A 25703-nucleotide genomic window follows, 5' to 3' on the forward strand; every position below is an offset into this window, starting at 1 on the left:
GAATTTCTGAGGAAGAGATGGGTGGTTAATAAAGATTTCTTAAAATATTTTTGGCAGTGTGCATCTGCTGATTGCAATTTCCAGCTTAGCCCCGCAAATTTGATCTAGCAGCAAAATTTCACTTCTAGCTGCAATGGAATTTATTCAAAGTAATAATACATTTTACACAATTTAGAGGAAAACCTCTCTATCAACATATTTATTTGGAAACCTTTTTCCAGACAAGTTAAATTAATTTAGGAGACTCTTTCTGTCTCTCTCTCTCTCTCTCTTCCTTTCTCTCCATCTCTCTCTTTCTCCCTCCTACAGTGCCTCAGGTGAACCCCACCTTCTTCCGTTAAGCCAGCCCTACTCTGATTGGCTGAAATTTGTGTCAGTCATGCCCTCCAGGTCTGTACTTGAGCTCAGGTAAAGGCTACCTGAGACCTCACAATTATCAGGAGGACTGTGGATTACACCGTCTGTCTTCAGCCTCACAGCAGCGCAGTTAAAGCCAGTAATCATAAAGGCCCTGGCGCGTACAAAACCCCAGTTTGTTAATACGAATAGGTTCCTGTTTTTATGGCAGCGGGAGTAGAACTGGCCATGAATCCGCCGCATTTGACAGAGGAAAGGGCGGTTTTCACGCAGCTGAAGCCCGTGAGGATGTCGGGAGCGGACGGCGCTGAGGACACGTCCGTGTTTGAGGACGTCAAACCGCCGGTGAGAATCTCTGCCGACCCGCTGAACTCCAGTCTCGGCCTTTCTGGGTTTTTTAATACCTTCTCCTTCTATTCTCGGGTCTTATAAACAGTCTGTGATGCTGTAAGCTGGTTCAAGCTTCGATTCCTGTTTAATTACCTTTTGTACACCTGACAGGGTAGAAACGCACTAATAAACCTCAGCTATACGCAACACGAATTATTTGACAATTCCACTGTTTTGGAGATACGTAGAGTTCTTTTAAACTTCATTTGCAAAAATGTAGATTAAAAAAAAAGCCATGCTAAACACCACATGTAAAACAACTCTCAGGAATCATAGAGACCCTTTTATGATAAACAGGGTTTTTAGAAGTGTGATGATGTTATATTTTGCAAACTATATACAAAGATTGGTCAGAGAGAAGCTGTTTGCACACCTTCAGGCCTGGTTTCCTCAAGTTCTCCTCACCAGAAGAATCCCTTCATCCAGGAGGATGTTTGAGCTCATCCTGAGAGCAGCTTCAGTTGAGCTACTATTTTTGTCCCGTCCTATAAAGTAATCTCATGCTCTCATGCAGCGTGACATGTGTTCCTGAACATTTCAGGAAGTAAGTCATGGCTTATTGCTCACAGCCCATCACAGTGAGAGTCAGAAGCCCCTTTTGGCCTGCGTCGTAAACACGGACAGCCGGTGACAGCACCAACATGCAGCTGCATTAAAGTTACATGGCTGTACAAAGGCCCTGCGTGATCGCAACACGGCGCAAACTGAAACCGAACCCCTTTTGTTGTGCTCCAGAGTTTGGTCAACTGCCATTGGTTTGTGGTAAGCAGGTGGCGAATCCGAACACCTAAGGCTAAAAAAACCCCAAAAAACACTTCCCATGTAGGCAGCAGTACACAACTGGTGGTTGGCGATTACGTTTTCAAAATGTAACATCCAGAGTGTATCTAGTACCTGCCAGGTGTGTAAATCATCAATTTCACATAATTTCTTTTACTTGCATGCAACACGTTCAGGTCTTAAGTATCATAGGCAGAATGACCTGGATTTTTTTTAATTGTAAACTGGGAACACGAGAAGCTGAACGCTGTGGCTGTTTATAAAAAGCAAGAGAGCATTTCCTGCCATTTTGTTTTCTGTCACCGATAACCCAACAAACATTTCATCTAAAACACTTGAGTGTCTCTAGGTATGTGGTTGTCTTCTTTAGGACAGCTCTCTATCTTTTTGCAGATTACTGTGGGACTCTATGGGAGCCATAAACATGAACCACTTTACAGCCCTGACCTGTTTGTGTGCTCATAGGATTCCATGAATCATAATGTTCTACTGCTGAATACCTGAACCTTAGTGGGCCAATGCAGCATTTTCCCTGTTAATAATTGACTCAATTATCATAAGACATCATTTTGACTTGAAGGGTTCAACAGGTTGTTGGCGCTACACAGCAGGTTGCAGCAAATAGTGTCTTTTGTTCCTTTTGGGGTCACTGTGGAGCGTGTGCTTGGGGTGAAATAGCTTGGATACGTGTTTCTCTTTTCTTGTTTCATTACTAGAACCTACGACGGGCTTTATGCAAAAACATTACGTCAAGTACTCAGAGGTCTGGCTAGGTGAAATTGTAACCCCTCAGGCAAATTTTTGTAGGCGGCTGCTTTGAGGAGGTTTACCTTATGTGCTCTTTGTTCACCAGAAGTTTATCCGGTTTGTTTCTCAAATTGGTCGCTTTCTGTAAGAGTTTTTTTTTTAAAAAGCTCTTCCTTCCGTTTGTTTTGCTCATTTGACTCAAACGGTATAACAGTTGAGTTAATGGAGGGGGGAGGGGGAAAAATGTCAAAATACCTCCTTTGTCTTGTTTTTCGACTTTCTTTATTCTGTTCTCAGACAGGTCTTTGTGTAATTGTGTCGGTATTTTTTTTAAACAGCGCTTAAGTCGACTGTGTCGTGACAGCCGTATGTTGCTCAACCTGTCTGTGCAGCGCCCGCATCTCCGCCGTCCTCCCTGAGGCCAGAGAGAGCACGAGGCAGGCCGACCTCATGAGAAAGTCACAGCCGTGATGAGACCCTCATGAGTCCAATTCCTGTCACAAACAGCACTTTGATTAGCTGCCAGGGTATCGTCTTCACATCGCCAATGAAATATTAAGGTCATAGTCAGGGTCCTTTTGCCCAAATATTTATTATGTTTTGTTTAAATTCTTTATATATTTTTATTTTAGTGTGCAGAAAGGAATCAAAAAATTAAAATTTCTAAAAAAAAAAATTTTTAAAAGTGGCCATAATAAACAGTTGATTGAATTTTTTTGCTCAGTGTAGCATTATGCCATGCTGAAAAGCAAGGGAAATCATTAGCATGGTCCAAAGGAAACCCAACTCCTTCCTTTGTGTGACCTCCCTCAATTACTGAAGCAAATATTTAGTTATGGCTAATTAGTGTCCAACATTAGCCAGCAGCTTGTCATCAACCTCAACATCAGAATACCCTCAGATTCACATGCAAACACCAGCAGAACCAGCTGGGAGCAATGGAAAATACAAAATGAAAGAGTTTAGGTTTTGTTCTGGTTCACCGCAACATGTCAGAGCTTGACACAGTTTTGCACCCGACATATATAATTCTTGCTAATCATTGACATCTCGAGCAACCTGTAAAGAAATATGAAGACAAACAAAATTCCAGTTATGATTGAAATATGTCAGATTCTGTCATTTGCTTTAGCTTTGGAGAAGCAAAGAGGGAAGTAAAATGTTCCAACAGTTTTGTCACATCGCTGTGAGCAATTTTGGATTTAGACTTAATGGGAGTTGAGGGATTTTGCTGGATGTAAACCCATAAGTTGGCAGGTGTATTGTCAGTATCACTATAAACATATATTTTTACAGCTTTACCACTCTCTTAATTGACTAAACCTGGAAAAAGAGACAAAGTCCAATATTTATGACTCATTCTCCTTTCAATGACTAAAAAAATATAAGTTTTTTTATATAAGTTTTTCAAGGTTATAAGTGTAACAGTAGCTTTGTCTTGTAATTCTGTAGTGTGGCTTGAAATAAAAAAATAACTTGTAATACACACAACTCTTTGTACTAATGTAAATATAAATCTCTTTCTCAAAGAAGCAGATAGCTTCTTTTAAAACATTTGAGGCATTAGAAGAATGCAGAAAGTAAAAGAATAACAACCCACAATGTTCTGTTATTTACATCATTTTTACCTTGAGGCATTGTAAGTAATTTTTTCTCTAGAGAAATATTCTGCTACACCGGTTCTGTTAAGGTCTGCTTGGATTGGTAAGAAATCCACTGTCTGACGCTTGAGAACATCAGAGCATACATTTAAGTCAAACTCGAGAAATCAAGTCAAATTTATTTCGGAAGCATGTTTGAAATGTAAAGTAAACCAGACAACATGATCAAATAAAACAGTTTTGCATAAAAAAAGAGAAAAACCTGAGGATGAATTAATAAAAATGATTTTCTAAAACATACATCAAACCTTTTTTAAGGACCCTTGATTTGTTGCCACATAATAGAGGGACGTGTTAGAAACCTCTCAGTCCTTTGTCTTTTATGTGATATATTAGCACATTAGCAAATGTGCTAAGAAACTTTCTGTTTCTACTGTCTACTTAACCATGCGGATTGTTGTTTTTCTTTTCCTGTTGAGTCTTAAGTTGTTCAAACTTTGGTTTAACATGATTAAAATGGGGGTGGGTTTAAAGATTGCAGTATTTCTGTTTCTACTTAACAGAAAGTTACATAAACAACAATTGCAATATTAGTTTTTATAAACAGCTAAAAAAATGTCAGGTCTCAAACCCATCAGTATTATATAGTAATTCTGAAACCTGGTCTCCTTTTTTTCCAGCTATTTATGTTCTTTGTACAAATTAGCGTTAGCAACACAAAACTGTTCTTGGTCGCTGTGGATGTTTTTTTTTTATCTCTCTGCAGGTGTAGAAGCAGATTTCTAGGTTGTTTTCTTTTTATCCTTCTACCTCTCCACTATTCTCAACTCCTTTCCCTCTTAACCTTTTCCCCCACCGTTCTCCATTCTCTTTTTCTCTTTCTTTTCCATCTCTGTGTCCATTGTATTTGAAATGACCCCAAAGCAATCTCTACTACAGTTTTATGTCAAGTGGGGCATTATAGCGAAAGATTTTCTTACTAGTGAAAGTAAATCTGTTGGGCTTGTCTAAGGCACTCAGACAGCAATTTTGATTGCTACACTGCTGGACGGGATGTAAAAATAAAGAAAAACACAAAACTGAAAAAAAGGTAGCACTTAAAATTTCCATGAGTTGTTGCTTCAAAAATGAATGATATTCTTGTATTGCTAACACAGAGAAGGACAGAATATAAAAGATATACATAGCTAAAATCAAATCTCTTCCTTTTCTGTTTCATCTGTTCATTTACACACCAGCATTAGCTTTGCAGCTAAGCTAGTTGATAAGAAAAAACAAAAAGTAAAATGTTTTTGGTTTTATTTATCAATAAATCTTTGGATTGTTTGTCTTACAAGTTGAAATCAAATCATTAGTTGCCTCTGCTTTGGATCAAGCAATTGCTAGCATAGCACAGCTAGCTTCAACAGGTAGTTTGAAAATAGCAAATTAAAAAGAGTCATAAACCATGGGTTTCAAAATGTCAGTTTTGTTCTTTGCATATTTAAAGATAATCTCATCATATGGATAATTACATTGTTGTCTTTACTCAGAAGTCAGAAACTGGATCTGAGAATGATGTCGTAGCCAGTTTAGCTAGTTGTACGTCGGAAAACTTGAAGGGTTGCCAAGTAAATACTGCTTCTGACTTTGAACTCACAAATTCAAACAAATATAATGGCTTTAATGTTGCCGAAAAACAATATCATCTTAACATAGATAAGGAACTACTGTGTTACTATCATTGAATTAGAACCTAAGTTTCCAAATTATCTGCACTCCACACTGGAAAACTTGTCCTAACACTTTTTCTATTTAAAGTAAAACAAATCCACCATGCACAAATACTTTCATTATATTAGTATAAGACATTGATATGAAAAAGCCAGTAAAGATAAATTGAAAATTCTTTTATGTTTCTGCACATAATATATAATGGCTGCCTTTTTTCGGAAGAAGGCAATTTTCTGCTTTTGTGTGTGTTTTGTTTTGAAAGGCTGCAAAGAGTGCGTTCATGATGAGATTTACACGTTGCAGAAAAAAGTCCGAGTTAAAAGTCACGTCCAAATTACGCCTACCTAGTAGATTTGATGTTTACAGTCTTCTAAATGGATAATCATTATCCACTTTCTTCAGAGCGTGGTGCTTTATCCTCCCGTATTAGAAGCTCTTTACAGTCAGATCAGTCCATTATTCTTATGAGGATTATGGGAAATAAGTGAAGGGAATGAAACTTCTTCCTAGATTCTTGTCATTATGTCACCTGTGAGTTTCCTGTAAGACTGACTGCAGACGACAGGATAAGTTACAGAGTAACTTCATGGAGCACAGATCAAGAGCGTGCTGCCAGTCACGCCCACTGATTCCTGAAGATCAATACTTCAGATAACATCCAAATGTACTCCAAGCATTTTATTTATTTATTTTTTATTACCCTGGATTTTTACCGGAAGTTTCTTTTGGTTCTGTCCTCCAAGGCCCGTCCGTCTGTGTGTTATCAGACTGAACAGCCCGGTTTTCCACGCGACTTACTGCCAACAGACGTTCTCCGTGCAGCCGAGGTTTGACATGGTTGTGGTTTGACTAATGATTTGACTTTCAGGACAACACATGCAGGTGATTTGAATACAAGTGAGAGCCTCTGCCGTGTGCGTGTTGCAGCTCGTTGGTATCCTCGCAGCAGTGGGTGAGGTGGAAGCGTGTCTGAGGAAGCATTTGTATTTTTTTTCAGTCATCTAGGTAGATTAAATTTTTTCCCTTTCCATTTTTACTTGGATATAAGGTCTTTTCTGTAGATCTTGGTATCGTCATGATCATCTCAACCAAACAGCAGACCTGTTTTAAAAATGTGAAATCTTACTTTTATTTCCCAGAAACATAAACGTGAGTTATCTCTAATCCCTTGGCACAGTTTGTTCCTTCCACATGTTTGACTCGTGTGATTCATGGTGTGTTCAGTAATCTGTGTCCGTCCTGCCCAGCCACGTCTCCCTCCGTCTTCAAACAGTCATATTTCTGTTTTCTATTGGCTCGTCAAGAAAAGCTGTTGCTCTAAGGGCTGCAAACAAAAGGTGAAATAAGTCTTGAAAGTCTGAACTTGTTATTGTATACGGATCCCTTTGGTTTCCTCAAACAGTAACGACCACTGCCAGCCTAAAGGAAGGGGAACTTAATTATTTTTGTTTTCATTTAGAACAAAAACAGAAGAGACACAATAAAGTATAGTTTAAATATTCAAAAGTGAGTAAATATATGCAATGATGGCAAAAAAGAGGAGTGCTTTCTAGATACTTGAATGTAATTCCCCAAATAACACAATTAAAAACATTAAATAGAAATTATTTAATAAATAGAAAACACAAAGAAACAAATTATAAAAGGAAAAAGGATTAAATGTTACATTAATTATGACAAGAGAACAAATTGGGATGAAACAAAAATATAAATGGTGCAACAAAAATAAAATAATTTGAGGCAGAAATAATGAAAGATGAAGGTAAATATATAATAATAAAAGGAAGAAAATAATTATCGTCCAAAAATGAGTGCAAATAATGCAATAAAATAATAAGAATAATACAATGTTACAATAAACAGCACTATATATGCTACACTCAGCATATAAATCTTCCGGCTGTAGGTCAAGACAGTACCATGATAATAAAATGTACCAGATGGCGTTTGCAGGGTCAGATGGAGGAATTTGAGTGATCATCAAACGTTTCATGAATAATGATGGTTTATTGTTGCTCTGGTGTGTCAAAGTGGTGGTAGAGCAATGTGCTAACACTGTGCTATCCTGTTAGCATGTGGCTGCATCCTGTTTAAAGAGGGAACAGGAGATGGAAGGATCGTCACGGGAACGGGTTGGTCACACAGAGCTTTATAGTGATTGGAAAAAGAACATAAATTCTCTTCAGTTTCTGTTAACTGTCAGGCTTGTTTTTTTATGTAGTAAACTTATTTTTACTTTCGTTGAAAGCTAAACAGATTTCTCCTAATTTTCTTTCCTATCAGAAACCATAAACCCACATCACAGCCTCAAAGGTTTGATTTTTAGCTCCAATGACCTCAACACAGTTTCTCCTCTGAACAGACCTGCTGGCCCCGGTGCAAATATATATTTTTTTTCTTTTTCTGTTTTTATGACAATCCAAAGGCGAATAACCTTTTGCATTCCTGAAAGCCATAAAGCAGAAGTGGTGTGCAGCCAGTCATTCTGCAGTTTGCTTTACCCGGGGGGCGTTTTTGGTAGATGGACAGAAAGGTGATTTTGGAATTTTCAAATCCAAATCAAATTCAAATTTTCAGATATCAGGTGCATCCACCGACAGTAAGAAATCCACAACTAAATAAAGAAAAAAAAAAAGTATTTTCTGTGGTTGGCTATTCAGCAGAAAGCCTTAATGCAGACAGATGTTCTGTCTGCAACAGAGCAAATCTAAAACTTCTGGAATGATCTTTCTGCTGCACTTGGAGCTGAATTCTGCAAAACCTCTTTAAGGATGGAGGTAAAGGTGGGTGGAAGTGGGAAACTCCCACTCCGTCCCATAAAGCAGCTGATAAGAGACTGTTGTTATCAGGCTAAAAGATTCATAGCGCGGCTGTTATACATTTCTCTAATTATTAACTGACTCACCGCCTAAAAATATTCTCCATGTTTATCGCATGAAACAATAGAGACACATTCTGAGCTGAAGTCCATCGACTAGTCCTGCTTCAGGCGTTCCTTTAGCTTAATGAATCGAAGACTTAAACCAAACAGCATGACCTCAGCTTGCAGCACAGAAATCTGGAGAAGTTTGTTAGCTTTGGGAAAAGTTATAGCGATCAAAAACTAACCAAGACCAAGGTCACCTTAGGGTTACCGCTGCCAGCATCCACTGTAACAGAACCTGGTTCTGTCCAGTTCTGAGAAGGACACAAGCTCTCTCTCTTTTTGGAAAGAAACAAAGCGACTGTTTTTGTTTTCCACTTTTTTCCCACTCAGAAAATACAGAAGTCTTTTCTTCTCGGCGGCTTTCTCAGATTGCACTGATCACACAGCGGAGGGAGTTCAGCTGTGACTAATGATGGACATCTGACCTGACCCTGCAGTGAAAAGGCTGCAGGATTCATGCATAGATGCATGTAAAAACAAGAAAACATGCAAACGGCAACGTGTAGAGAAGAGTTCAGGATGGGTGGATTTCTTTATTTGGGAAAACCAAGAACTTTCCATGATTTAGCAGTTTTTAGGGTAAATCTGACATTGTTCTGGAAAGATGCATTAGTTCGTTTCCAGAGTTTAATTTCTGCATTTAAGTTGGGTTAAGCTCTGGACTTTGACTAGGTCATTTGCAATACATTGAGTGCTTTCTTTTTCAGCCATTTTTATGGCTGTTGTAGCTTTGAGACTGATTGTTCTGTTGGTAAACTAGTTTGGGTGTAGATTCAGCAGCTTTCACATTTGACTTGGTAAATAGTTTGGAACCAAGACGTCCAGGTCCTCTGGCTGCCACATTATGACTTCTCCACCACTGTGCTTGACTGTTGTTCTTCATTTCATCTGTCCTGTTTGACCCTTTTGCTGCATTCAGATGCAACTTTGCAAGCCACTGCCAAAAATCATGCAACCATTTTGTTTTAGAGGGAACCACTGGTCATACTTTTCAAACAAGCCAGACTTTGTTATTGTCTCCTGTCACAAACTTTAATATTTAGTGTGTGACCTGAGGACTGAAGAGTCTGATGTTGTTCTCTGCCTTTCTTAAATGTTTTTCACTGCAAATAGCTTTTCTTTTTGCAGAGTGTCAGATCTATGTGGTTTACACATGGCTTTACAACCCTTCTCAGATTGATGGGTGGCATCTGTTGCTCCTCTGCTGCTTGCTGATCTCTCTCCACCCCAGTCCGTTATACTCTTTCAGTTGGAATAAATGTAAATAGGACTTGGTAAAGATTATATATTTTTTTTATATCCTGAAACTTTAGAGTGATGATCAACTGAAGTGTTTAATTTTCTTTAACGTCTCTTTAGAAAGATAAGTACGACAGTGTATTAGGGCTATTATTGTTAGAAAGTTTCCCCTCTAATTTTTTCTGCCAAAAAACAAACATTTGACTTTTCAAGCTCAGAAATGTCCAACAGACAGTCGAGTGTTTACGCGTTTAGTGCAGATATTTTCCTTGACCTCCATCAGCGTCTCATTACCGTCATTTGCTCCAGACGGCTCTTGTGCAAATGAAAGACGAGTTCATTAAGTTCATTTTCCCACTGATTAACGTTCTGCTTTGCAGAACTCAAATATGTGAAGTAATTGCGTATCCAAGAGCAACAGTTAGTTTGCGGTTTAAAGCTCTAATCTTCATATTTCTGATCAGCGGGTTTCTCCCATCACTTTCAGTTTATGCTGATGTCCCTGGCAGATTAGTTGTCCTCCTTTGTGCATCACACATATCACACATTTCTCTTGCTTATTTTAGCTCTCTGGTTCTGTCCGTTGTGTGTCTCACTGGCGTGTTTTTGCATGCTGAGCCCAGTCGTCCTCCTCCCCTCGTCTTCTGTAAGGATCGGATTTGTCTGGCAGGTTTATTTTTACCCCTCAGTGTTTAGGTTTTGCACCGTCTTTCTCATGCGTTCAGCCTTTGTTTTGGTTTGTCTGAGAGCTTTTTTTTTTCTTTCTTTTACTGATGGTCTCCTTCATGCATCAACCCCCAGGCCACGCCCAGGGAGGGATCTCACTGAGGGATCTCACCCGTCTGAGTGTGCAGGTGTAACGCGTGTGAACAGTCAGGACCTCTTAGAATCTGTGCATATTTTTAAACTTTGTGCGCATGGGTGCGTGCACGTGTGTGTGTGGTCTGTGCTGCAAAGACTCTTTACTCAGCAGCTCGTGCACTGCCTGCTTCATGGACTCTGAATGACACACACCAGTTAATTAGGGATGAAGATCAGATAATGGCTCCCAGTCAAACACAGGAAAATACCTGTCGTTTATTTTACTCAGCGCTGAGCATGTCCAGTCCTGCTGTGCAGAAAAATGCCTCTGTGTTCGCCACGGATCCTCCAGCTTTAAGGCTGAAAGAAGAGACAAATAGACAAAAGCAACGTTTTGCAAAAGTCGTATAAAAAGCAGAAATGTCAGTGTAGTTAATGTGGTGGGCATTCTTCCGCTAATGCATTGCACTAATAGCAGAGCTAGTTTTTCATTTAGCGCTGTAGGAATTTTGCTTACTTTGAAAACATTTACTGCATTTAGCTGGATGAATTTTTTAAATAAATTCTAAAGCTCTAATTTTACTCGCCTGTTTTGTAAACTTCTTGTGGAATAATGTTTGACATCTGTGTTAAAGTTGTTGACTGTTAGGAATTCAAGTAGTTATACGTTTATATCCATGCACTTATTTTGAAGTTCACCCAGCATTTCTGTTTCCCCAATGACTTGATTTCAAACAAGAAACACAGGAACAAAATAAAACACAGACAGTGGAGGACATGATAATAAACCTAAAAATAATATGACATAAAGGTTGTAATCATTCAAGGGTAGATATTGGAATTGAAGCTTTTTCTAAATACAGTGTTTGTATAGCTCTTTAGCATTTCACCACTAGCTACCATGGTGATATAGCACTTTAGCAAAACTTACATTTATGATTTGTGCTTTATGGTTAGCGCAGCTAACTTTCTAGGTAACGGTGCCCACCACTGCTAAGCTAACACAATGTTTTTAATGATTGTGAAGATTAAATGTATGAATAAAAGTACTAATGAAATCCATAGCAACCATTTACCATTAGAGGAACCTTAGTTAGCAACAACCTGAAGACCAAGGAGCACAGCCAGGCAGTTCAGGGAGGAAGAAATGGAGAAGTGTAAAGCAGAGTTAGGTTAAAAAACAATATGTCATGTGTTAGAATGGTGTAGTCAAAGTCCAGACATAAATCCAATTAAGAGTTTGTGACAAAACCTGAAAATTGCTGCTCACAGATTTCTCTGTCCAATCTGACTGACCTTATTCAATTTTATCTTTATTTCTCACAATGCAACCTAATCACAGCATACGGCTTCACCTAATATCCCAATAAAATACTGAAGTTTGTGTTGCTAAGGTGACAAAATACAGAAAGGTTCTTGGGTTAAGGCAACAGTAATTTTCCTTGGTGTATATAAGTCGTTTCATAAAGTGTATGATAATCTATTTGGCACTTGTTGTCGATTGATTGCATCTTTGTTTTCTTATCTTTAAAGAAACTGAAACTTAAAACATGTCACCTCCTGCCCTCCTGTGATTTATTTATTTTTTTTTGTTGTTGTCCAAGGAAGCACAGTGAACATGCACAGGAAAATACTTGCAGATGCTCAGAGTGTTGCATCTCTTACAGAACAGAACACGTCCTGTTACAAAGCAATAGTTTAAAAAGCTGAAAGTTGCTCCCTAAAGTTTAACTTCTGCTATTTTCATTTCAGATTCAGCTAGAACTGGATAAGTACCTTCCCCAGATCAACAGCCCCCTGCTGACCACCTCTACAGACATGGAAAAGAAGTACAGACGAGAGAGCGCGTCCGTGGTCGATGAGTACTTCTCAGAGGACAAAACTCCCACCCCTTACAGCCTCAACATCAACCTCATCCTCCCCAGCACCACCCACCTCCGCACAGGCCTCTACAGGCCCAGTAACCCCAAAACGCTGACGCCGCAGCAGATCAAGACAGAACCGGGCCTGGAGGTTCCCTGCTCCCTCCCTGCCACCACCCAGGCGCTGCCAGACTTCACCTCGGTCTTCAGCGTGCCGCCGGTGGTCAACAACGTTTTCATCAAGCCTGATATGAGCTCCACCGGTGGGGTGACGGTGTCCACTGCAGCTCAGCAGCAGCAGCAGCCGCATTTAGACACAGAGCTGCAGATCGGGCCGCCGCCGCCGCAGCCGCAGGTCTACCACATGCCCATCGCCGGCTCAGACCTCAGCCTGCCACACAGCGGCGCGGCGGCGCAGGGCTCCGGCGGCGGCAGAACCATGCTGAACCTCGGCGCCGCCACTTTGCCAACAAACAACGGCGGCTACATGATGCACGCCGAGCACCAGCTGCAGCAGCAGCAGCATCACGGCTACTACCAGGCATCAACCCAGCCCACGGCGCCCCACAGCCTGCCGCCCTCACCACCGAACTCACAGCCAGGCAGTCCGGACGGCCAGCCAGAGCTGCTCACCCTGGGGACGCAGCCGCCACCTCCGTACCAGCAGCGCCTGGGGGGCCTGAAGGTGACGGGACTCTCTGCCCACGCACTTCTAATGACGCACGGCCAGGGCGTTCTGACGGGGCCCAAATACAACCGACGGAACAATCCAGAACTGGAGAAGAGGCGAATCCACTTCTGTGACTATCAAGGTGTGTGTGTGTGTGTGTGTGTGTGTGTGTGTGTGTGTGTGTGTGTGTGTGTGTGTGTGTGTGTGTGTGTGTGTGTGTGTGGGCTAAACATAGACACAGCTGCATGATTGTGAAGTAGAATATCATCCATGATTTTTTATTATTATTATTATTCTGGGCTCAGTGGAAAAAAAACAACAAAATAAACAGATTTTGTCAATTCCCAGCAATAAAACCATTACCCAGTTCAGTGTTCGATTAAAACCACCTGCTGTATTTAGCCAAGTTTTAATGCAACAATTAAAAGCAGATTTGGATGAATCAAGGTGTAAATTAGAGTATAAGTCAATGAGTGTAGATGTGATTCTGTTTACCATGGAAAGCTGAAAGCTTTGTGTTGCATCTAACTTTTTACTATTAGATTTTAACTTAAAAGTCTTAGTTATTTTCTCATTCATTTTATTTGTGTTTGCATTCTGGTCACGAGGCTGCTTGCAGGGCAGTTCTCCAGTCAGCATCATGCATGCAACCAGATTTAACAGCATGATAAACAAATTGTTAGCAACTGCAAGTTTCAGCACAACCACTCCAACAAGTTTGTCCGATTTGCAACCAGAGTCGCTGTTGTGTAAACAAACTGAAATCCAAAAGCAAAAGCGCACAAACACGCAAGATCGTTCAGGAAGGATTTTCCCATCGCCAGCATCCTATTAATAACGCAACAGAAAAAGGAAGCATGCACGCCAGCAGATTAGGGCTGATTTTAACTCGATAAGAAAAGTTTCCAGGCAGATTTTAAGACTTTAGTTTTGTTTGTCTGCACACTTTTTTGCAACACTGTTTATTAGGGATTATATGGAACAATAAGTTTAAAATATACGGCAGCTTGTTTAACCTCCTGAGCAGATTTTATCTTTTTGTTTTTCGCCTCATAAGAAACTGATAAAAATGAAGTTTCGCTGCAAGATTTTAGTTTTTCTGGATGTGGATCTTCTACTGTTTAAGCTTAGCGGATGCTGTTGTTCTTCAGGAATACTTGTTGTGATGTTTGTTGAGGACGTCTCTGCTTCCTGCCTTGCTCATCAGCTTCTCCATCGTCTTTTCACAGGTTGTACCAAAGTTTACACAAAGAGTTCCCATCTGAAGGCTCACCAAAGGACACACACAGGTGAGAAAACTCTTCCCAACTGGCAGAGTTGGACTGACATGGCAGGAAATGGGTGTATTTGTTTGCCATCACTTCCTCATTTTCTGTCTGGTCACCGTCTGTTTATAGAGGAACCTTTCATTTGTTTATTTATTAATCCAGAGTTCTCACACAATCTGGAAAATTTTTGTTCCATCTTTACTTCCTTTCCTTCTCCTTTTGTTTCATTTTATCCTTTCTTCTCATCTTTCCTGCCTTCCTTCCTTCTTCCCTCCATTTGTCCCTTCTTACTTGCCTTCTTTCCTTCTATCCTTCCTACCTCTGGTTTCCCCGTTCAGTTTCTTCTTCATCACTCTGTCTGCTCGCTATTCTCCTTCCTGCTTTCTGTCTTTCCTATTCAAACTATTTTCTCCTTTTTTCATCAGTCTGTTTCAGTTTTTCATGGTTAAAATATCTTTGATGATGATTATAATAATAATATTTTGTATTTACTCTTAAATATTTGATATTTGATTGTATCTTACTAATCTTATCAGTGCAAATCCATGATGGTCCATCGCCATCTTCTTTCCTCATCAAAAGGTTTAGAATAAAATAAGTTTGGTTTGCATCCTTGTCTTTGTGCACCTTCTGACCATTTTTACAATGAATTCAACTAAGTAAAAGTCAAGCTAGCAACTGTTTGATTTTTGACAAGCTCTACAGGAGCTAACGCATGTTTAGCTTTTTTGGTTTTCTTGATGTCCATCATGGCGACTGGGCTGTTTTCTAAAGGCGCGTCACGTGCTGAGGGTCAACAGCGGAAGGGAAGTTATAAGAGATGATAGGAAAACCTGCTGTGGTTTACAATTTGGAGATGGCAGCGCTGACATTAAGACCACTTTAAAAAAAATCCAAGAACCTCTGGCTGCTTGGAAATGAAACCATGAAGCCTGGTTCAGGAGTGATTTATGGGCTCAGCGGCTGCAGATCACTGGATTTTCTGGTTTCATCAGTCACAAGATGTCTCTCAAAGCTGCAAAACAACTTGAAGATACGCTCCATGATAACGTTTTGAGACTCAACAATCTTGTTTTTGCATTATGCGTCAACTTTAAGCATGCAATGTCAGCTTTTTGCTTGTTCTTCTGTCCCAACTTTTTCATGTCTAATTGCAAAACGGCAAACACCCACTCAGTCATACTGGAGCTATTGTCCTTCTGATGGAGCCACTTTAAGCTTATTTATTCAAATGTTGCACGTTTGTCCCTTCGCCAGTTTCGATACGCCCTCAAACAATAATAGAGGTGAAGAACAGGAGCGTAATTAAAATGAAAATGACGTTCAGGCGATTTTAGTGTTTGTTTTTTTGTTTTCGTTTTGTTTTTTGTCTTCAGCACATGTGTTCATGCTCATACTTGTCCGCTAAATTTCCCGAGAGAGGTAGAACAAAGAAGGGAGGGAGGAGATCAAAATGAAGAAAAGAGAATAAAAAAAGAGGGCAGACGTGCGATTAAATGAAGACCAAACCAGTTTCTCCTGCTTTTCGGCTCCTTTTCAGCGCAAGCAGATGTAGGAAGGTAAAAGGGGCTTTGCCTGCAGAATGGGGGCAGGCTGGTTTCGACGTTTCCTCTTGGTAAGGCGAAACCTGCCGATTCCCAGCGGCCTCGGCTCAACCTGTGTTTTAGAAATTTACTCATGCGATTAAAAAGCTGCGCGGCTCCTTCAGCGCAGAGGTTTGAACCCGCAGCGAATGCGGCGAGCAAACAGAAACAGACCATAAACGGATAAGATGAGACTTTATGGATGAGAGCGGGGAAGTTTGGCTGTTAAAGCAGCAGGACACGGCAGCACAGTGCAAACAGACTATATGTAATATAGTGATATGTAATGAGAATAGTAAACAAATAACAGACACATGTATAAAAAGATTGACCACTGTGTAGATCAGGCGTCTGTAGCCTTTACAACCTAAATGAGACTTTTAGAGCCGCAAATGTTTGGAGCTTTTGAAATAAAAAAAGATGACTTACGATTGAAATTGGGATGTTGAAATTTATTTTAAAAATTGATATTTCCAACTTGATGGCAAACGTTATCACTGGTATTTTTAGTGTCGTTCTCTCATGGAGGAATAACGTATTACATGGGAAAAAAATGCTTAACCACCATTTGTTAATGGATTTATATTTTAAACAGTAGTTGATTCTTTATAGTTTAATGTCAGAGTTATTACAAACCTTTGCTGAAGGTCCAAAGAGCCCCTTGTGGCTCTGAAGTTGCAGAACTGTGACAGAGATAACAACAGAAATTATAGCTCCAATTTTGGTCAAAAAATATGAACATTTACTGAAAATGCCCTCTCTCTAGCAGCACTATTCCCATTTTTCTGACTTTTATCAAAATCTATTAAGTGACCTTAATCCACACTTATCCAGGTGTTTTGGATTATATGATCCAGCAACAGACTGTTTCACCTCTGACCTGTGAATTATTCATGCATAAAAAGGCTTCTAAACTAAAACAATCCATTACTAAAATAAAAGCATAAATCATGTGTTTATGAATAATGTTGCTACCACTGATGATAATAAGGGCCACAATCCAGTACAATGATATGATGAATTAATATTTATGTACAGTAGACCCCCGGTATTTACGCCCGTGGATCTTCTCATTATGTTTACATCTCATGTATTTCAGCTCTGATTCATCGTTCTTCCCCAGCCATTGTTGTTGTTTCAACACTTTGTTTTATCTCCGGATGTTTTTCTAGTTTTCCATACCTGTTTATGGTTCGTGGTCAAATATCGATCCACTTCCTGATGAGATCAGTTCTAGTCTAAATGAGTTACTTGGAGTGTAAAACTTGTGTGACGTTTACGACGATGCTTTGCGATTTTTCTTGCTACTTAATTGCGGCGATCAGCAACTTTCACATCTGGCCTGTTTTCTAATCAGATTAGAAGATGATCTGATTCTTTTTATTGCAGCTCTTTTAAGTCTGTTTCAGATTCCTGGAAGAAAAAGTTGATTCTTCCATCCAGAGTTGATTTTATGAAGTGGTGTGCTTGTGCATGTGTGTTTATATGAAAACAACATTTTAATTTTCTTTCTCAAGTGCAATCCATTGTTTTCATGCTTGCTTGAGATTCTACAAACAAACCAGGCTGCATCACCTGCAGGTTACCAGCCTGTGGAGGACAGGAGCAGATTATCTTTGCTTGATATTTGTCTCGTTTTAGTCGTCGAGTAGATAAAGGCTCGTTGCTAAGGTTCACACCTGATGTAAGGCTACAGAGTGAAACTTCTTGATCTAGGCTTTTGTTAGAAGCTGAAAATCATTTTTGCACTTTGTTTAGAAACTTCAGTGTATTATCTTGGATTGATTGAGATTAAAAACAGCGTTCAGCACTGAAAGTTGCCCCGTATTCAGTTGCTGTATTGATGATAGTAAGGTGGCCTGCATTAAAAATCCAGAAATCTGTCCGTTTTTTTTACATTACTTTACCTTTAGAATTGAATATCATGCCACGTTATATCCTGTTACAAAGCTAGCAACTGCTAACCAATCACAGGGAAGAAGCAGAATTCATGGTGGTGAATGCATGAAATGGTGATCTTATCATTATGCCTGAAAGAACATTTTAGATTTTTTTTTCTGCTAGAAATAACAAGAAAAGAAGTCAGTTGAGGTGATTCAGAGATCAGATCGGGATTCCTGCTGGACGTCTCTCTCAGAAGTCTTTTTACCCAGCATGCAACTGCTATGAAATATTTGTGTCTCTCTCCTCTCCTTAAGTAATAAACTGGTCCAGGTTTAAAAACACTTTGTTTTTAATGCTTTTGTTTTGACAGAATCATAGTTAATAATTACACCAGCAGCCATTTCACTCATGAGTTAACAGAATGTTAATCATATCCGTCGTCAAGCATCGGACTCAACAGTAAAAGTCTGTTTCTGTGGAAGTGAATCACCATCTACACCTTTATCGGAGAAATCGGCCCCTCCCAGGAGCTCCGAGAAGGGAGGTGGGGTTTAAGGGCCAACCTTGGCCATGGCCGCCTCAACTCTTCACTTTGACTTTAAGTTGTGTGTCGATACCTAAAGAATGCAATCAGCCCGATTAGGTAACCCTCCAGCCCTCTTCACAAACACTAACCACGCTGATAAAACTTGAGTTTATGGGCGTCCTGAAGAGCCTGAAAGTGTTTGCTCTTTGACTCCGTTAAAAAAAAAGCAAAAAAAAACAGGCAGAGACGTTGTAAAAATAAATGATTATACTTCATTCGTATTACACCAAACGGTGTGTACAAGTCTTGTACGGCAAAAAACTGAAAGCCTGTAATCTTAAATTCAGCTACTGACGCATTGAAAAGCTGACGAAGTGCAAGGAATGGTAAAAATTTCATAATAGAAACATTGACAATAATTATTTCTAAATCTAAATGTAACTTTAGGCTTGAAATGTTTACAAAAACTCAAAGTTGTAGAATTTTTGAAAAGCTCTATGTTCTTCCTAAAGTCATTTCTGTAAAGTGCGTGACATTTGTGCGGAAATGTGTAACATTTTTAACTCCTAGTCTTGTTGTCATGGTAATCCATAAGGTCTAAGCTGGCCAGTTTGAAAACTGTTCAGCTGCTCATTTCAAATTTTCGCTTTCCCTGCCGACAATTTTCGTCCAATCAGAGATTTTGTGCAAGACATTGAGGATCACAAGCAGGTTTTTTTTTATTTTGCTACAGTTAAAAATGTGGGAAATAGTTTAAAAACTAATGAATGTCTCCTCTTTCTTAAAATTCTGCTCATTTTTTTCATATTTTCATCGGTGAGACCTTCATGTGGTAATTCCCTGACTGAGGTTGTAGCTCTGATATAGTAAGTGGTACTGCTTTAACAGTCTCACTGCCTCAGAGGACACATTTCTCTTTGGTTTGCTGTATAAGTTGTACACAAAGTCTGAGAAAGAAGACTTTCTAAATAAAGGTTTGGGAATGGTGAGAACTGGTTCACAACTTCAGGGAGGGATGAAAGCCCACAGACTTCTGTACTAAAATTGGTAAATTGCAGAAAAAAAATACCTAAAACATAAACTGTGATTTTTAGTTCATAGTGCACAGCAAAAAATATTTCTCACTTATTAATCTGGCTCTTGTTAAAAAGCCGCAAACAATCATAAACTTTTACCTTAAAGCAGGTTTGGTGCCTCCGCCTGGTGAATAAAACCTCAAACACTTCAGAAGAAGAAGCGACCGATGTCCTGTTGTTGTTGCTTCTTAGCTTCTAGCCCAAAGTGACTTAACAAAAATCAACCTTAAAAACTACAAACTACAGTACATGCCTGTATTATAATAACACATTCATGAAAGATCTTTTTTATATTCTGAATCTACAACTCAGAATAAATTTAAGCAAAGAAAATTCACACAATTATTGTTGTTTTGATCAAATCTTACATGTTTTGTTTACTATTTAGTAATAAATGATAAAAGTACAAGAAATGTATTTAAATTTAAAAAAATGAGAAGAGCATTGTTTCTAATCCAAGTGCTTTCAACTATTTTGGTTTAAAAAGAAAAGAGAGAGAAACAGGATCGCACGAATGGGAATTCACCTGACATATAAAGAGGAAGAAGCTGAGATATTCGTTCCCTTTTAAGATGTGAGACTTGAAGTTTCTCAGAGAGGAAATGTGTATCTTCCATATAAAGTCCCCGTCAGGCTGAATAAAAGCCTCTCTTTGTTCGGATTGATTGATGCACTCTCGCCGCTCGCGGTGTGTTTTGTTGTGATGGCGTGGGTGAGACTGTGCGTTCATCCATCATGGCTTATGATGTGGTCAGAGTTCGTGAACCCATTAACACACGCGTAGGCAATACTGTAGTTTGACCGTTTTTCTAATCGGCCACCTGATCAAACAGCTGCTGGCTTCCATTTACCAACGTCTGCAAAGGCCTTTTTAGAGCTGATTCCCTTTGTCTTTATCGCCAATTTGTATTTATTTATTTAATTTTTTTAGCTTGATGCAGTTTTCAGCTTTGAAACGTTGTATAAATTGTGTTGCTAATCTGCAGGATTTTTCTTGGGGTTGAAGATGAATGCAGGCAGGTGTAGATGGATGACTTTTCACCTGCCCTTTTGGCAGCTTGTCGAGGAACATAGCAGCCAAGTATGTTTGTTCTGCGCTCCTATGTGTCGTATTTCACCGGCTCTCAGGGATAATAGTCTTAGAGAGCCGACTGTGCTTCTTTTGACCTCAACAGCACAGCGAAAGAGCAAAACCAAACACACCTGTGGCATTGAGGGGCCTGAGCTTTTCATATTTGTACTTAAAACTCCTCTTACATACACCGAGAGTTACGATGTTCTCCATATAAGGAGACCCTAGAGCCGTTCGAGAGTTTCGATGATATATTTTAGGGGATTTTGGGAAAAGACCAACATTATTGGTAAAACATGATTACACCAAAATTCTTTAAAACCTTCTTTTGTTTTCCTCGCCGCCCACTGTTTGCTCTTTGGACTCATAATGGCTGCCACTACGTTATTGATGGAGGCTATCTAATCAGAGCTAACAGAGTCCATGCTAATAACGAGAACATAAACGACCCACCAGACAAAACAGAGTCAACTCTTCACATTTTTTGATAGAATAGGAAAAGTCCGTTTTTGTAGAAACATTTAAAATGTTTTGCCTTCAGTAGACTTTTTGGGTTTGGTCATTTTAACTATGTTCCCTCTGATTTATTCCCAGACATTATTTTGCACCTCAGCTATGAACTGTTGCATTTTTTCCTCTCTGTCATGTACATGCCAGCTTTTTTTTCTTCTTCTTCTCTTTGTTGATGATTAGCTCAGGTGTTTGGCTTTGGCACGTCGCGGCACAGCGGAGAAATGTCAGCCTTTGGGTGGGGTGGGATAACTGTCGAGTTAGATTTACTCGGCTTGTTTTTCCGCTCTGCTTTGAACCCATTTTTCACAGGTTCTTTGTCATCAAACCTCCTTACACATATTGGCCCTTTTATTGTAAAACCAGTGGAACGTGTCTTGTTTCATAGGATCAAGATTAAAGGTACAAAAAGATGTTGCAACAGTCGGATAAATATTGTTTCAAAGGATCTCTGTGCTGCACACTACACGTGATTTTTATTTTTATTTTTTCTTAAACGATTAGAAACTGTTTGCGGGATATTATTTATTATTTGCTGGATATTTGACCGTCTCTTGTGAAATTGCAGATTTTGTCCATTTTAAACAGGCTGAGGTTAATGTTGGCCTGCTTTATTTTCTTTAAACCCAGTTTGGATGTTATTGTCGTCATTTCTGGAAACTTCATTGAGTTTTTTTGGCCAAACTGACGAGAAGTATTTTGATAAAGAGTCGAGCTAAAACCATCAAGATGAAAATGTTGCAGGTGTGTTGCACTAATTGTTCAATCTCACCTCACATAGATGGATAGGTGGAATTTAGACTCTACTTCAGGAAGCTGATCTCAAACACAAACCATAACGGTTTGCTTTTTTATGAATAAAACATTTTAAAATTGTGGATTGGTTTCAAGAACCCCAAACTCAAATAAAAAAATCTTTCAAAAACCAACTACTTGGATATCTAAGTTTAAATGGTTTTTTTTGGACAAACAATAAAGTATACTCACAGTTTTACCAGCATTAAACACTGTGTTTTACTCTGGTAATTGCATTAAAACTGTGGATTTTATGTAAATAAATCTTGGTTTTCTAAATATCATTTCACTTATTCAAATACTAACATGAACAAGTGCTTTCTGTAATGATAAAATATGTAAGTGTAAATAAAGGAGTGACTACAACTTTACCCTTTAAAAACAAAAGTAAACTGTACTTGCTCAAAAACACACATTCATTTTCAAGAAACCTAAACTTAAACTGAAAGGCAACATTTATTTGGCTCATGTTTGTGTTATTTATTTTTATAAATACTTCAGCAGCATCTTAATGTGATCTCCTGATATTTGATTATCAAACATCTCAGATTTTGAATATATTGATATAATCTAAAGACATATTGCAGGTTATTGCTAACATACTGAAATTTTGTTTGTGAGAAAAACTATGGAGGGCAAAAAGACGATTTTTTACTTGCCATCCACAGCCATGCTGTGGAGAACAATTCTGTTAACCAAATGAAGGCAGGTGATGTTGGTGTGACTCATTTAGTGCAGTGTGCCACAGCAAAGGGAAATTGATGCAGTAAAACCATTAAATAAGACTCAAAACCACTCGTATTTTTCTTTTATCTCGCTCTCTGTGTCGGCTTTATGCAACACGCAGGCCCGTGGGAATGGTCCGATATGGATATGGATATGAACTTTGGTTTATTTGCAGGTCTATCACTGGTCTGTACAAGGTGTAATCATGATGTCGAAGCGTCCTGCAGTGTGCTAATGACAATGCGTTGTCCTTTTTTTCACTTCCAGGCGAGAAACCGTACCGCTGCACGTGGGAGAACTGCGACTGGCGCTTTGCCCGATCGGACGAGCTCACCCGGCACTACCGGAAGCACACCGGCGCCAAACCCTTCAAGTGCGTAGCCTGCAGCCGCTGCTTCTCCCGCTCGGACCACCTGGCTCTGCACATGAAACGCCACCAGAACTAGAACCTAGCTGCCTGTGGATCCAAACCAAAACAGTCAAATAAAGAGAGCAGTATCCACATATCGCAGCCACTTGTCTGGACTCTGGTGCCTCTTGACTCAAACACTCCAAAGAAAACCTAGGGGTGCGCTAAAGGACCTGATTTTAACATACAGGTTAATCATTTTGTAGATTGATCTTTCCTGACGATCGCTTCCAGGTTTCAAGAATGGACTCCAAAACTCCTGATTGTCTTGGGAATCTTATTTTTCTTTCCCCTACAAAATGACTGTTTTCATCTTCCAGCTCTCTGAGGTATGAACTTTCAACGAGACATGTCCTGCCTGTGTACATACATGTGCATATGTCTGTGTGCGTGCGTGTGTCTGTGTTTTTGAGAATACAGCGAATGTATTGAGCATTATACTTGATGACTTTTCTTTTTCACTGAACGCGATCCTGAGTAATATTCTGTGTTTTGTGACTTCCTTGTGATAAAAATAAAAACCTCCAGCTGAGGGCCTGAATGGGGAAAAGAGGCAAAAAAAGAGAAAGAAAGAACCAGCAGATGAGATGACGCAGCCCTCCATGGAGGGGTTAATCATAAGCTCGTTAGGCCTGTTGCAGCTCAGGTAATTCCTGTCGAACCCACTGTTTGTATCCTTCATCCCTGTTGTCACGGCGACTGGAATATCACCAGATTTTCTTTTGCAATGTTTTTTTTTTCTTTTTGCGCTGCAGTCTATTTATTTTTGTGTGTTTTGCTTCAATTCTCCTCATATTTGTTTAACGCTTTAGCTCTGAAAAGGCAGACGCGGGTGGGCAGAGCTTTTATGCAATCAGGTTTGTCCTCCTGGTTGTTTTAATGCATCACGTGGCAGAAAAATGACTCTCAGGCAGGTTAGCATTCACTGCGTTGTGTAAGTGACTGACTGATGAGGCCTGTGCAGCGTCAGGGCCACACTTCCTACGTGGCAGATTTGACTTTAGACTTCCGATGCTGTCTGGAGAAATATGGGAAAACCTGATTCCCCTAAGAGAAAAGTACTCAAAAGAAAAAAAAAGTATACTATTTATTTCAAATTCAGTTGAAAAGTACTTAATTTATCCCAAATGAAAATTTGATGTTGCAGCTTATGTCTTCAAGTATCAAAGACTTGTTTTGGGTTGTGAAGGATCTCCAGTAGCAGTCAGTCTTACAATGAATCTGAAGATGTCTCTGACTGAAGACTGGTGCTGTACGATGGCCTCATGACTGTCATTACAGCTCAACATCCGGGCAGCAGAGACAGTTTTCCACTGTAAGACGTCCTGGATGACATTTTGGCAAGCGCTGCTAATCCACTTCATTTGCTTTTGCCACACCTCTTTAAATCTCCGTCTGGTTGTTTGGTTAGAATTCGACCAGAGAGACGTTGGACTTAATCCTTGCCCGTTACACTGCAAAACCACAAAATCTTAACAAGTATTTCTGGTGTTTTTAATGCAAATATTTTAGAATACCTGAAGTAAGTCAAACTAACTTACAAGTAACTTTTCAGCAAGACATAGGAGCTTGTTTTAAATCCTTAGTTGATATTGATAAGAATGTACTCATTCCATTGGTAGATTATTACACTTCTAACATTTTTCCCTTGTTTTAAATGAAATAATCTTCCTTGAGAACCAGTACTTTTGATTAATGTTAAGGAATTATTGACTCGAAACAAGATTTATATCTTGCTGAAAGTTACTCGTAAGTTCTGTCTTATTTCAAGTGTAGTAAAATATTTAAGATAAAAACACCTTCTAATAGTTTGTGTATGTAGTGTGTGATTGGTGGACGAGATCATTGTATCTCCCTCCTTCTCTCTCTTGCTGTTTGGCTTCTGATCTTGACCCAATTTAAATTAGTGGCTCAAAACCTGAGTAGTTCTGGAAAAGTGTGCGATTGCCCTGACTGATCCCAATGAAAAATTTCCCTCCATGAAGGCTGGCTGTCTGATTAATTGATTTAAGTGAAAACCTTCCTGTTATTTCAACAGTATGATTGTTCTACCTTTACTTGTTTTTTCTTATTTTGTCACCAAGGAAGAAAGTTCTCCTGTCTCTCTCTTTTAAAGAGACCAACCCACTGTGTACATAACTGCAGTCTTAACCAAAGTCTCTGTAAATATTTGTTTTATTTACTATTATAATATTAATATTTTTTTGTTTCCTTTTTTTTAAAAAACTAATGGGATTTTAGATTGGTTGTTTGTGAGAGTTTGTTTAATTTTGTTTTGATACCTAATGTGTGTAAGAGAATTATCAAATTGTTGATGTACAAATTCTAAAGAACAATGTCTGTGTGTCTTTCTGTTTGTGCAGCAGTGATGTTGCAACAGAATAATAAAAGATTTTTGGAAACTATTTCAAATTCTTCGTGTTGCTTATTTTGAACTGTGTTCAAAGGTTGATTGGTGGAGTAAAGTGAAAAAAAAAAAAAAAAACTAATTAAAATGTCCTCCCTGCCTCATGCACACACTCATACCTGAGTGCAGATTAGCGAGACGAGCTAACCGGACAGTCATGTCTTTAGGGATGAGATGGAGATTTCTGAGATGGCTGATTTTGTGTACTTTGAACCATTTCTGTGTTGACTTGGCGACATGTTTTGAATCATCAGAAATCTAAAAATTCCATTGATGACCCCTTTCTTTTTTTTTAATAATTGCATTTTTATTTTACTTTCCGCATCGTGTCAACCACATTGTCTTCACAGGAAGATGTAAG

At 39.2% G+C, this 25703-nt stretch overlaps 1 protein-coding gene across 1 annotated transcript; it reads left to right on the forward strand.

Moving 5' to 3' along the window:
- The first annotated feature begins 414 nt into the window (after positions 1-414).
- On the forward strand, positions 415-25340 carry klf5l (Kruppel like factor 5 like). Its single transcript, XM_028031278.1, has 4 exons — positions 415-702; positions 12307-13228; positions 14316-14375; positions 22794-25340. Exons 1-4 carry the CDS (start codon positions 562-564, stop codon positions 22970-22972), a joined length of 1302 nt encoding a protein of 433 aa, XP_027887079.1. The 5' UTR covers positions 415-561; the 3' UTR covers positions 22973-25340.
- Positions 25341-25703: the final 363 nt, after the last annotated feature.

This window comes from Xiphophorus couchianus, chromosome 11 (assembly GCF_001444195.1).
Source record: "Xiphophorus couchianus chromosome 11, X_couchianus-1.0, whole genome shotgun sequence".
In the NCBI taxonomy this organism is placed as follows: Eukaryota; Metazoa; Chordata; class Actinopteri; order Cyprinodontiformes; family Poeciliidae; genus Xiphophorus; species Xiphophorus couchianus.